Source organism: Mercenaria mercenaria, chromosome 5 (genome assembly GCF_021730395.1).
Source record: "Mercenaria mercenaria strain notata chromosome 5, MADL_Memer_1, whole genome shotgun sequence".
Taxonomy (NCBI): Eukaryota; Metazoa; Mollusca; class Bivalvia; order Venerida; family Veneridae; genus Mercenaria; species Mercenaria mercenaria.
Window position 1 is genome coordinate 82328315 of NC_069365.1, and position 13158 is coordinate 82341472.

Below are 13158 nucleotides of genomic sequence, written 5' to 3' on the forward strand. Positions count from 1 at the left end.
ACATATTTCCATACAACTTTGTGTTAGGCCAGCCAAACAAACTTTTAAAATGATTTGAAACATGTAGGTTCAAAACTGTTCAGCCTGCCTCACAAAAATATATGAAAGACTTAAATATCACATATTTCCATACAACTTTGTGTTTAGGCCAGCCAAACAAACTTTTAAAATGATTTGAACATGTAGGTTCAAAACTGTTCAGCCTGCCTCACAAAAATATATGAGCTAAGCTAAAGCTAAGAAAGCATATCCCTTCAAACCAGGTTTGAGAAGAACAGATTAGCAATTTAAAAGTTACTGGGCAGATACCTAACAAACTTAACATGACGTTGGACTCCTAAGTGTGCCCTTGACTTTTAAGTGAACCATCCAAAACTGTGTTCTGCATGTTTTCTGAGTGAGGTGAATAACTGTGTCAAGTTTCTTCAAAATCTTCCAAGGGATTCAAGAGTAACAGAGTGGACACAAACAGACAGACTGTTAGACAGGGGACAAACAATTGAATAAAGGCTAAAGAAATATGTACGTAATATGTAATATAAATTTATTAAGGACCATAAATTTTGTCTTCCAGAACTAATCAAAATAAAACTTGCAGGGCTACAGGCAATTATACCAGTTTTTTTTTAATTTAAGATAATACTCTACACAGACAGATATTGGAACAAGAGCGCCATGATGGCCCTATATCACTCACCTGTTGTCATTGCACTCGAGGACAAACAGGTTCTCAGAAAAAATATCCAAGTCCATTTAAATTCATAAATGAAGCTGCTATTGTCCAGACAAGGTCAAAGCAGCTAAGTTTGGCCATTTCAGGGGCCATAACTGTGGAACCCATTATGGGATCTGGCCGGTTCAAGAAAGGAACCAAGATCTTATGGTAACACAAGTTGTGTGCAAGTTGGTTAAATTCAAATCATAACTGAAGCTGCTATGGTGCAGACAAGTCAAAAAGCTAATTCTGGCCCTATCAGGGGCCATCACTCTGGAACCCATGATGGAATCTCGCCAGTTCCAAGAAAGGAACCAAGACCTATGGTGATATAAGTTTTGTGCAAGTTTGGTTAAAATAAAATCATAAATTAAACCACTATCATGCAGACAAGGTCAAAATACCTAATTTTGGCCCTTTCAGGGGCCATAACTCTGGAACCCATAAGGAGATATGGCCATTTCAAAAAAAGAACCAAGATCTTATGGTGATACAAGTTATGTGCAAGTTTGGTTAAAATAAAATCATAAATGAAACCACTATCATGCAGACAAGAAATTTTTGATGCAAAGACGGACAATGGGTGATCACAAAAGCTCACCTTGTCACTATGTGACAGGTAAGCTAAAAAAAAACACTACTATAGAGAATGGGAGGTGAAGGTTTCCGAGTTTCTAACCACAGCCTCTTCATAGCCTATACAACTGAGCTATTAATATGTTTCTACATACTGGAATGGAATTGCAGCATGAAAGCTCATCCTTTTAATTTGGTGTGTGCATGCATGTATAATTTGGTGTGTGCATGCATGTAAAGTTCCAATGTGCATATTAATTGTCTGCAGCCATATATCATGTATATACAGTAACACTGCTAATACTGAACACAAACACTTTAATAACATCATCACAAGCAAAATGAGAATTGAAACAGCTATGTTCTTCATAAAAATAAAAATCCAAAGCCAAATATATCTTTTCACTTCATCAATTACAGGAATGATGACAGTTTTGGTGACAGTCACAACCCTTCTTTTACCTGAAAAAGTTATAATAAGCACTGTAAATGGACACAATTTTCACATTTCCTTGCATATAAAAAAGTGCAACGTTTAATGAAATATTTGGTAATTTTTAAACTTATTAAAGAATCCACTTTAATTTATTGAGTGGTGGATGAGGGAACACCATTATGCTCACTGGTAAAAAAAGACTGAACACAAGACATTTTCCTTTCTGTTTGATTATATTTTTGTATTGCAACTAACAGAAACATAAAACTATATAAAATTTATGGCAATAATATACAGAATGTGTCTAATCAGTACCAATCATTCTCATTTAAGAATGTCACTGTCCTACTTACGAGACTTTCAACTATGAACTAGGGATGAAATTAGCTAATGGACCTTAATTAAGACATATCATACACCCACAAGTGATTTTTTATTCAAATTTTGGAAGTGTTTTTGAAGTAGGTTAACTTTAAAATGTCTATTTACCATTTGGTTTTCCTTGTTTTGATCGATTAACACTGGTCTGTTTCTTTCTATTAACTGTCTGTTTCCCCTTAGCTGTTTGTTGTTTAGACTGAGATGTTATTTTTCTTCTAACAACCACCTGAAAATTTACAAATAGCTGACTTAAAACAATATATAAACTGAATGCGGACATGATGATCCCATTGTGCTCATTTATGTATCACAGCTCAAATAAGTAGACTATTGCCCAGTAAATAAAGTTCCCTTTGGCAATTAAGTGCCAACTGAACTAAATGATAGTTTACTTTTACAGAAGGTCTCTTTATCAAATATGATGCTTTCACAATTCAAACACAACATGTAAAGAAATGCAGACTGTCTTTAAAAAGCTGTCAATCATCAAGAGTTAAACCGCTTTGATTAGTTACTGTGCAAACAAATCACATTATTCTTGGCAAAGCATAGTTATTGAGGAAAAGTAACATCAAAGTGTTGATTTTGTCATCCTATATTAGATGTCCTTTGTACGTTTTTGACTTTAATGTTGGGATACGGACCATAATACTTTGAGTATAATGCACCTGGCTGCCACTTCATGGAAGCCCAGTCTGGCTCAAACCTAAAATGCCTGCCTGATAAATGCCGATGTTTTCCTAGCCCCAAGTACAACGGGATAAATCTCTGGCTAGAAATTGGTTTTCTATTTAACGGAAACCATGTCTCATACAAGCAGGCATGCGAGGTCCTTATATTCTTCATATTATCTTCAGTATATGTTTCATAAAATTCTTTTTATTTTTAAAGTAATGGCAGAATCCAAAATTCTTAGACTAATATGACAGACTAATAAAATAGCATGCATTATCTCTACAATCACTTCACCATTTTAGTATCTATCTGTGTGTCAACTTTTTTTAACTCTGGTACTTCATGAGCTTGCTTTAAACCGAAAAAGCAACAGACAGGCAGATGGACTAAACCATTGAACAATTAACATAAAATCAAAAAGTATCTTCTTCAAATGGTACCTCATTATTGTGTTATTTAAAAAAAAATCAACTGGAACCTTAAAGGGGCCAGTCATTGTGTAAATTTACAAAACTCAGTGTATGGAAACTATTACATTTATGTCATAAAAAGCATAACACAGTTCATGTGGACACTAGCAAGAATAACACTATACGATTTATGATACATCCTGGGTTTTCAAAACTGCCTAATACAAGGAAAAATTAAAAAAAAAAACATACCTGAGGTACTGTTGTCTCTTTGGAGATTATATCTTTCAAGTGACTAGGTATATTTGTCTCTTCTATAGTAGGAATATTTCCTTGCCTGGGTAATTCGTCTAAAATCCAACTTGACTCGGGTATTTGTCTGGTATTGTCTTTGATGGCTTTATAAAATTGATTCCAAAAATCAAATGAATTCTCATTCTTAAATAACTGTTTCAATTGTTCTACTTGTTTTATATTTCTATCAACATTTATTCTGGTATAGTCCGGTGTTAAATTCATGGGTTTCCCAGGTGGTTTCCTTGGTAAAATACTATCCTCCATCTGTATCCAATCGTTGTAGTGTGGGCCTTTATAGAATAAATTCACTTTGTCTTGATTTCTTTCAAATTTATAATGCAATGGAAAAGATATTTTTTCTAAACTGGACAGGTATGGCTGCATCCATTGTTTTACATCATACACCTTGCCTATAGGTTCTGGTTCGGGTAATATGTCAAAAAGTTCTGGTAATGTCTCAACATCCACACACTTTAGTTTTTGCGAAACCTTACTAAAAGCTGCATCTACATTTTCTTGAGATGTGTGATATTGAAAGTCTTTCTTGTATTTTTGTTAGGCTGGTCAAACAGTTTCAATTTGTTTTGTTTTTTTAATTATTTCAAAAGCCTGTTCGGCTGGCCAATTTTATTTTTGTAAGGCTGGCCGAACAATGTAGAAACTCAGTTTTTCAAACCATTTCGAAAGTGTGTTCGGCTGGTGTAGCGAAAAGTTGTATGTAGATATGTGATATCAAATACTTTCTTGTATTTTTGTTAGGCTGGCCTATAAGTTTTGAAACATTTTTGTTAATAATCTCAAAAGTCTGTTCGGCCGGCCTAACACAATACTTATATGTGATATTGAACAGTTTCTCTTGTATTTTTGTTACGCTGGCCAAACAATTTGAAACCCTATTTTTTCCAAATAATTTCAAAAGTCTGTTCGGCCAACCTAACACAAAGTTGTATAGAAGTATGACTGATATTGAACAGTCTTTCATGTATTTTTGTTGGGCCGGCCGAACAGTTTTGAAACTCATTATTTCAAATCATTTAAAAATTTTGTAAGGCCGGCCTAAATGGTCTGTATATGAATTGTTAGGCTGACCGAACGGTTTTAAATTGTTTTTCAGACTGTTCAAAATTTTGTTCGGTCAGCCTAACACAGTGTTTCTTCTGTGAAGATCTATTTCATTTATGTTTTATCAAATATTCAGCTTTCATATTTATGTATTTATTTGTTAGGCTGGCCGAACAGTTAATCTCCTTTTTTCAAATTATTTTGAAATTTTGTAATGCCGGCCTAAATGGTCTGTATATGAATTGTTAGGCTGACCGAACAGTTTTAAATTGTTTTTCAGACTGTTCAAAATTTTGTTCGGTCAGCCTAACACAGTGTTTCTTCTGTGAAGATCTATATCATTTATGTTTTATCAAATATTCAGCTTTCATGTTTATGTATTTATTTGTTAGGCTGGCCGAACAGTTAATCTCCTTTTTTCAAAACATTTTGAAATTTTGTAAGGCGGCCTAAATGGTCTGTATATGAATTGTTTGGCTGACCGAACAGTTTTAAATTGTTTTTCAGACTGTTCAAAATTTTGTTCGGTCAGCCTAACACGGTGTTTCTTCTGTGAAGATCTGTATCATTTATGTTTTATCAAATATTCAGCTTTCATATTTATGTATTTATTTGTTAGGCTGGCCGAACAGTTAATCTCCTTTTTTCAAATTATTTTGAAATTTTGTAAGGGCGGCCTAATTGATCTGTATATGAATTGTTAGGCTGACCGAACGGTTTTAAATTGTTTTTCAGACTGTTCAAAGTTTTGTTCGGTCAGCCTAACACAGTGTTTCTTCTTTTATGTTTTATCAAATATTCAGCTTTCATATTTATGTATTTATTTGTTAGGCTGGCCTAACAGGCATATATTTGATGCATTTTATGTTCATTTGAAATAAAAACCATGAAACACATCTTGTTTTTGTGAAGTTTTGTTCAACATGTATGAAAATATGGGTACATATTTACATGGTAATTTTGAGGAAAATGGTCATTTATTTGGGAATTTGTGTACTTTCCCTTTTGATAATGTACTCTGTTGGTCGATATTTGTTTCGGTGTAAGACTGAAATATCTTTCACCAGTTTACACCAGAAGCAATACTTTCACGAGTTAACCACGAGTAAAAATATAAAGATATGGTGTTCATGAGTGAAACTTTCTTTTTATTTCATGTTTTGACTAATATAATTTACCCATTTTTTAGTTTCTTACCAGAAAAATACATTTGATATTTTCACTGTAAAAATACCAGATTTGTTTTACTCTAATATTCGCTGAGCTGAAAAACAGAATCACAATGTAAAAGGTAGCTTTAAACTTTCGTTTATGTTCGTTCATATGTTTCACTTTTTTTCGTACTTAGGAAACAAGACTCTTTAACATCATGATTATTTCTCAACAGTCTGAAATATGTTTACAAAACATAAAATTCTTATACATTTAAGGTTTCAATAAACGGAAGAAAACAACAATCGTATAAATAATCATATGTGTTCACAAATTCACAATAATCACCGAATAAATATTTATATTGAGGTAAAACTGTTACAGTAAAATAATTGCAAGTATTCTATTTTCCTCATTTTACTCATGGGCAACAAATGGTTTAATTTCGCTCATTTTCGTTACGATATTTGTATAAATTACTATGAAAAGGTGGCATCATCATGAATAATGGATGTTCATTCAAAACTAAATGAAAAGAAATTCTTTATTGCAGACGTTTTTACCCTGCTCAATCCCTATGTTTCATCAGAAAGATTTAATTAAAGCAGAAAAACGAAATGCTATTAGTTTTCCTTCTTTTATACTGGCATTGCCATGAGAGATTTCTGTGAAATTTGAACAAATATTAAAAATCGGCATCGCAGTAACATGATCCCTGAGATTTTATTCAATCCCGTATAACCAAATGCGCACTTGTACCATATAAGTTCAAAGTTTTAGGTTACAGAAATGTAGTATGGACATGTTTACACGTATTACATGCATAATTAAGCACCGCTGGGAGTTATTTTGTCTAGAAGTAAGCAATACTTTATGTTTATGACCGCCAGATGATTTTTATCACAAAAGATTGCGTGCGTGAAATCTTGAACTTGTCATGATGTATGAAAACAGCAGATCTTTTTTCTACTTAAGTGGAATAAGAATAAGAAATACATTTAAGTTAGTCATGTCATGTTAGAAAGCCACAATAAAGCTAGTAGTACTTGTGCGAACTGACTTGAATAGTTCTGTAACGGATATTTGCTAACGTTATTCATATTGCTGAATTTCTCAGTATTAACCGTTTTACTAACATTTCCTTCACAGGAATCAAATGTGTTAGACGAATAAACATACCGAATACAATGATTTTCTTTTCTTGATCTTGCTGGCACTACAAGAGACACAATTAACATACGGCAAGGTGAGATAACAAATCTCATTGTATAAATAGTATCAATAATACTGCCAATTGTAATGCCTTTTAGTCTAGTCTTTTAGTTTTAATTTTTTTCACTGTTACAGTAGCTCGTTTGTTTAAATCACTCCGGATTCCGCTTCCTTGAAAAAATCAGTACTGGTGGCATAAAAATAATGTGAATATGTGGTCGTGAACCCAATGGTGCTCGAACCAACGACTTCGTGTTGAGTGGCCGACATCTTAATCACTGGACCACTGCATCCCTTTGTAAAAAAGAATATTTATAAGAGGAAGTAAAGCTGGAAATCATGAAATATCTTCTACGTTAAATAGAAAAATAAAATGTTATTCATTAAAGGCGTACGTTAGAGTTTCTGTGTATATGAGATAGGCGAATTTTTTCCCAGAAACAGAAACAGAATTTCTTCAAACTTTTGATATTGAAGGACAATCACCTAAGAAACAAAAATATGCAATACAAGTCATAGGTCACCAGTTCTGAATAAGAGTTATCTGGCATTGAAAACGGCATTTCCCCAATATCCAAAGTTAGAAGAAATTCTGTTATCGGGAAAATGTCGCCCATCTCATATACAGAAACTCTAGCGTACGCCTTTAAGTCAAGTATGGCTAAAAGGAGAGCTCGCTTTTTCCTGAATCAATATAATTTGTTAAAGATGATTACAATAAAAATGATATTGTCGGTATGAATGACATATTAGCTAGTTCAAATTGTTTTGTTTTGTGTTTAGCACAGGTTTTCATGTTAGCCTTTAAGTTACCAGTGTGCGCTGATTCTCTAAGCAGTACTTACCCCACAATGATTTCAGTCATAATGTTTTTTATAAAATCGTCACGAGGCCAGGAATTGAACTACCCGCTATCGGTAAATCTTCGATCTGCCTATTGAGATTAGCGGGCAAACTAGTTACATTTTTAGTGATAGAAGAACGCATATGTATTGCATATGTATTCGTCCGTGAAAGAAGACAAACTCCTGATTACACATCGTGTTTAGTTAGAATTCAGTTAAATTTATATCTAAAACTTAAAGGATACTACGATTAGTCCGTAGGTATAATTGGGGACCATACATTGCTTTCCATTGAACTGCACTCTAATTAACATTGCAGGTTCCATGTACACCGCTGTATCAACACATATGTGGATGTATCTTAATATGTTTGAGCAAATGTTTAAGTCTGCTCAACCCGAGGCTAGAGGGCATAGACGGTAGCATCCATTTTCATTACAGTCCATAAACAGACTCAGTCAAACCAAGCCTGAAACATTTTCAAACAAGATATTTCAATATTACATGCCACAAATGTTTCCCATAATGAGACGACATGTCGCATTTAAAGCCAAGGTGCCTATCTCAAAAGTCAATACCGGTATGAGTATCGGTTGACAATATATTTTACGAAAAAATTCCTACGCAGGGGACCTTGGTTACTCTGATATAATTTCTTGTTACAAGAGTTTTTTTTTCATTGAGTTAATAACAAGTTATGTTATGAGTTCAATTAGTAGAGTATTGGATATCAGTTCCGGAGGCCGGGAATGGAGTTCAACCCGAAGCATGAACGTTTCTCTTTTTAGCTGACCTGAGCACGAAGTGCTCAAAAGTGAGCTTTATTGGTCAGTGATTGTCCGGCGACCGTCGTCGTCCGTCGTGCGTCAACACCTCCCAGCCTAAACCACCTGTCTAATTTTGATGAAACTTCACAGGATGTTCCTTGCATGATCCTCATTAATTAAAAATTAGTCAAAGAAATGAATTCAATACAGAACTAACTGTACATTTTTATTGCTTTCCGTGAATGCTGTCAGGATAACTGGTGTATATACCAGAGTGTTGTAATTGGCTTTCAGTAGAAACCTTATGTAAACTTACTATGGTGTATCAAGGCCTGTGTCATGTTAATGTTGTCCAGGGAAAAAAGACTAAGAAATACCTTCTGATTGGAAAATCTTTTCCGTTGTCGTTTATCTTTTTGTTTGCATACCCCGACTTTTGTTCCTTCAGGTGCTGTTTGTAGTTGTTCTTTTTTTCGGAAAGAAACATGGATATCATTTTAATGTGGAAATAAAGCAAGGGTATGGCGTTTAAGATGCTTCGAAAACCGAAAACAAATAAAAGTTGGGGTAGGAAAATTAATTTCTATGACTACGTATTAATCGACAACTGCAATTCAAAATAAAAAAGAGTCTTTAAATTTATCCAAAAATATATTAACATCATTCTTGAATTTGTTAACCTCACGTTGTATATGTTTAATGTTAGCATTGACATCGTTACTGTAAACTGCCATTGACAAAAATGTATTTGTATAGAAATCTTTGTACTTAATATAACTGGCATATGAAAACCATTTTTCATGCTTAAAGGCAAAGAAAATCTCCTATATAAGTGACCTCACCCCACCCCACCCAAATGCCAGACATCTTAATCCCCAATAAACAGGATCCTGGCTGGTCCGGTCTAGTAAGGGTCCATAAATCCCCTATAGACTTGACATGTAGTCCATGTCAGAGGATCATAAATTTCCTTGATATGTACAGATAATTGGTTATTTCCTCTATTTTGCATTTTATTGATTGAAATGCAACTTTTTTTTCAGAATATACACAAAATTATTTTAGATGATAATAAACTCTCACCTTTATAAAAGATCATTTTATCTAAGTAACAAATAAAACCAGGAAAATTGATCATTGCTGGATTTTATTAGAAATTAAAGAAGCGTTCATTTGCATGTTTAATAAATAAAAAAGAAATATGGACAGAAGGATTTTATATATCAAAAATGCATTCAGGCCACACCACGGGAAGGCGCTTCTTATCATGGCACATACTGTTTTTTTTAATCGAGTTATAAGAAAACTTTATTAATTGCAGAAAATTCTGATTAAAGTATATAAGAACTGCGATTTGGGAATATATAGTTCCTCATGTGTGGCCTAAATACATTTACTTTTATTTATAATAAAATCCAGCAATAAAGAGATATCATTGTTCAAAATACACATGATTTATTCTTTTTAAAAGGTGTCTGAATGCATTTTCTTTTATTTGTACTAAAAATCCAGCAATAATGAGATATTATTGTAATAAAACTTCATTTAATAAATATTAAAAATAAAAATAATTTTGTATCTTATCACTCTGTTGGTTTAGCCCTAATTTAATCAGGCCTGGTTTGCTATTAAGGTGAGAACTATGTACTGCACAGTAATTATACAGTAGCTTATTATGATAAACAGAAGCTAGTCTATCAATGGTCCAGTCTTGTATATTGGCACTTACCGCCAATTCGCAGACCGTATAGTTCCCATAGGCCACATACCTCGCATACCAGAATCAGTGTCTTTAACGTGTGATGGAGTTATGTATTGCCTTACACCTGTAATAAATGTCACTGTACTGCACTGTACTTTCTATGATATTATACAATTATGTTAACTAGTACTGATTTAGTTACGTAGTAAAAGTTAAACGCCACTATACTTTATCTAATAGTTATACAATTTTGTGTAAACTGCTTTAGATAATACGTATAAAATTTTATGTTAATTGCTACTGATTTAGTAACGTAGTAAAATTTCAAACCATACTGAAATAATATATAATATTGCTACAATGTATGAAAAATGATACTAATTAATTCACGTAGTAAAATGTAAACCACACTGAGCCTGCTTTCTATGATATTGCTACAATTTATGTTAACTTTATACTGATTAATTCACGTAACAAATGCTAAACTACACTGCACTTTCTATAATATTGCTACATTTTTAAGTAAACTGTTACTGTGGAATCGAGTAGTAAGCATTAAATCCCAGTAAACTTTCTATGATATTTCTACAATTTTATGTAGACATACTGATTAAGACGAGAAGTAAAAGTTGATTTGTGATATTAAATCGTTATATACTTTATACATTATTTTTAAAATTTTAATATGAAACATACTGATTAATTATTTTGTTTATTTATGATCTATCTTCTAAACTAATGCTGAAGTCGTGCCCCTTTGACCAAATTCAAAACTTCACAACACCACACTGGTAATTCATTCTGTAATTAGCATCGCGTGACACATACTCTGAGCAAAGAACAGGCAATATATGAACTCCAAATTAACGTCAATCTACAATCACTGTACAGGATTGAAGCCTACCAATCAAATTGTCTACTTACTCTTAGAATACGTAATCAATGGCTAGCAGATATAAACTGAGATATAAATGCGAACTGAAAATGACAAAAACAGTATTGAAGAAGAATATAGCTTAGTAAATAGCACTTTGATACAAGGTTAATTACAGATATTAAATAAAATCAAATCACGTAGTTGTTATGAACACTGTAGCAATCTTGTCGATATTTCGAATGGTAAGTGCTATTATATATATACCGGTTTCATATTTCTATGTCTGATATTTAGTCGTTTCCTATGTATTTAACAGCAAGCTGGTGTGCAATTTCCACGCTTCCTGAGAATAGAGGTAATTTTTCATTTTTGTACGCCACTGAAAACACGAACATTCAGACCTACATCATGATTATAATAATCAAGCGTTTCTTATTTTTCACTGTCGTTATAAATGCATAATTATAATAATAAACGAAACTAAGCAACAAGAAAGAAAACGGTAAATAATAATGAAAGCTTTCTACTCGTTTTATTGCTATATATTTTAACTGAAGTGATACACGTTGCACAAAACTAAGGGCGAAATCCACGAAGTGTAAAAAAGTGAACATATATGAACTGATATTAAGAAACTGTGAACAAAAGGTCCAAGTTCTTACATTATTATGAGCCGGAACTGTCTTTCTTCAAAACATTTGTAAAAACTATGTTTATATGTAAGTCGCCTTGAACAAATTATATTAGATAAGGAATAAACGCGCGTTTTTATTCCGAATTGACCTTTTTAGAATAAATTACACAAGGTCACGTTTCACTGTGGATTTTCTTGATTGCCGGCTACACTTAAGTTTTCTCTTCAAAGAAGCGGAAAATACCTGCCATTCAATATTTACAATATGTACAAAGGTTTTATGGCATTCCCTAGTTGATATTTGTCCTTGTTTATACACAGCGTATAAAAGTAAAGCCAATAACAACATAGCAAAACATTTCAGTTGTTGATACGATGTGATAGTTATCTTACCGCAGAATCGTTTGTTGTACCTGTATTTTAAGGCAATTTGAGGGGAGTTTTACAACGCATCTGCCCGGTTAATAGGCGAATAATAAAACTAAGTCAAAAGACTACTGACCTCAATTCCGAGCGACGCGTATGTTCTTTATGATAAGTGATCGTAATCATCATCAAAGGAACTGTGATTAAGCCCTGATCCTGATTCAGGAGAGGAAATTGTTAATTACTGGTTGAGAACAACTTAATACTTCCGAATTTATAAACTGAAAAACTTGCGAAAACAGGCGTTTAACTGTTGAAACCAAAAATAAAGTATTAGTGCCAAGAGTCGTTTTAATGTGAAATATGTTTTGATACCCGAACGGTTGACCGGTTAATCTAATGAAATATGCTGCATCTATTTCTGTCTTTACATAGTACAGAGGGTTTAACATACTTAAAGCAGACACGGTCGTCTGAAAATATAAAACGGCATATGTTGAATTATGATTGCCAGAACTAAGACACCCGCACATGCCTGTAAATCATCAAACGCATGTTGCCGACAAACAATCACTCAAAATTTTCTAAATTCCTTATACATATAACTTACTGAGAAATACTTCGTGACAAACTGTGGATATGAGATTAAGTCATTTTAATGATTATCGTCTGGTAAATAGACTATTTGTGGAAGGACACTTATGTTTTGAAATTATAACTTTTCTAATAACCTTTTACGAACTTTAGAATTTTAATTATTTATGAAGACGTATTCAATTAACCGGCTGGTTACCGATGTCAATAACAGATAATCGGACATTCAAACGATTTACCAGCAAACCGATTAACTGTTCACAATCCTAGTATTGGTGATCTCCTTTGTTAACATCATCTGATTCTTTACTCTTTCACTCTTTAAAATTGATATTTTCAACCAAATATACACCGATCAGACATTGTACATAAAATGAACGTTTTTCCTTTTCTTTAGAAGCAATATATAATGATATTTGTCAAGATTTGGGATGTCGCAACGTAAAGGCAATCTCTC

At 33.1% G+C, this 13158-nt stretch overlaps 1 protein-coding gene across 1 annotated transcript; it reads right to left on the reverse strand.

Moving 5' to 3' along the window:
• Window positions 1–2208: 2208 nt before the first annotated feature.
• LOC128557388 (uncharacterized) lies at window positions 2209–3988 on the reverse strand. The gene is made up of 2 exons (XM_053544723.1): window positions 3446–3988; window positions 2209–2334 (listed from the first exon to the last, which is right to left on the reverse strand). The coding sequence occupies exons 1-2, from the start codon at window positions 3872–3874 to the stop codon at window positions 2209–2211; spliced, it is 555 nt and encodes a 184-aa protein (XP_053400698.1). The 5' UTR covers window positions 3875–3988.
• Between the last annotated feature and the right edge of the window lie 9170 nt (window positions 3989–13158).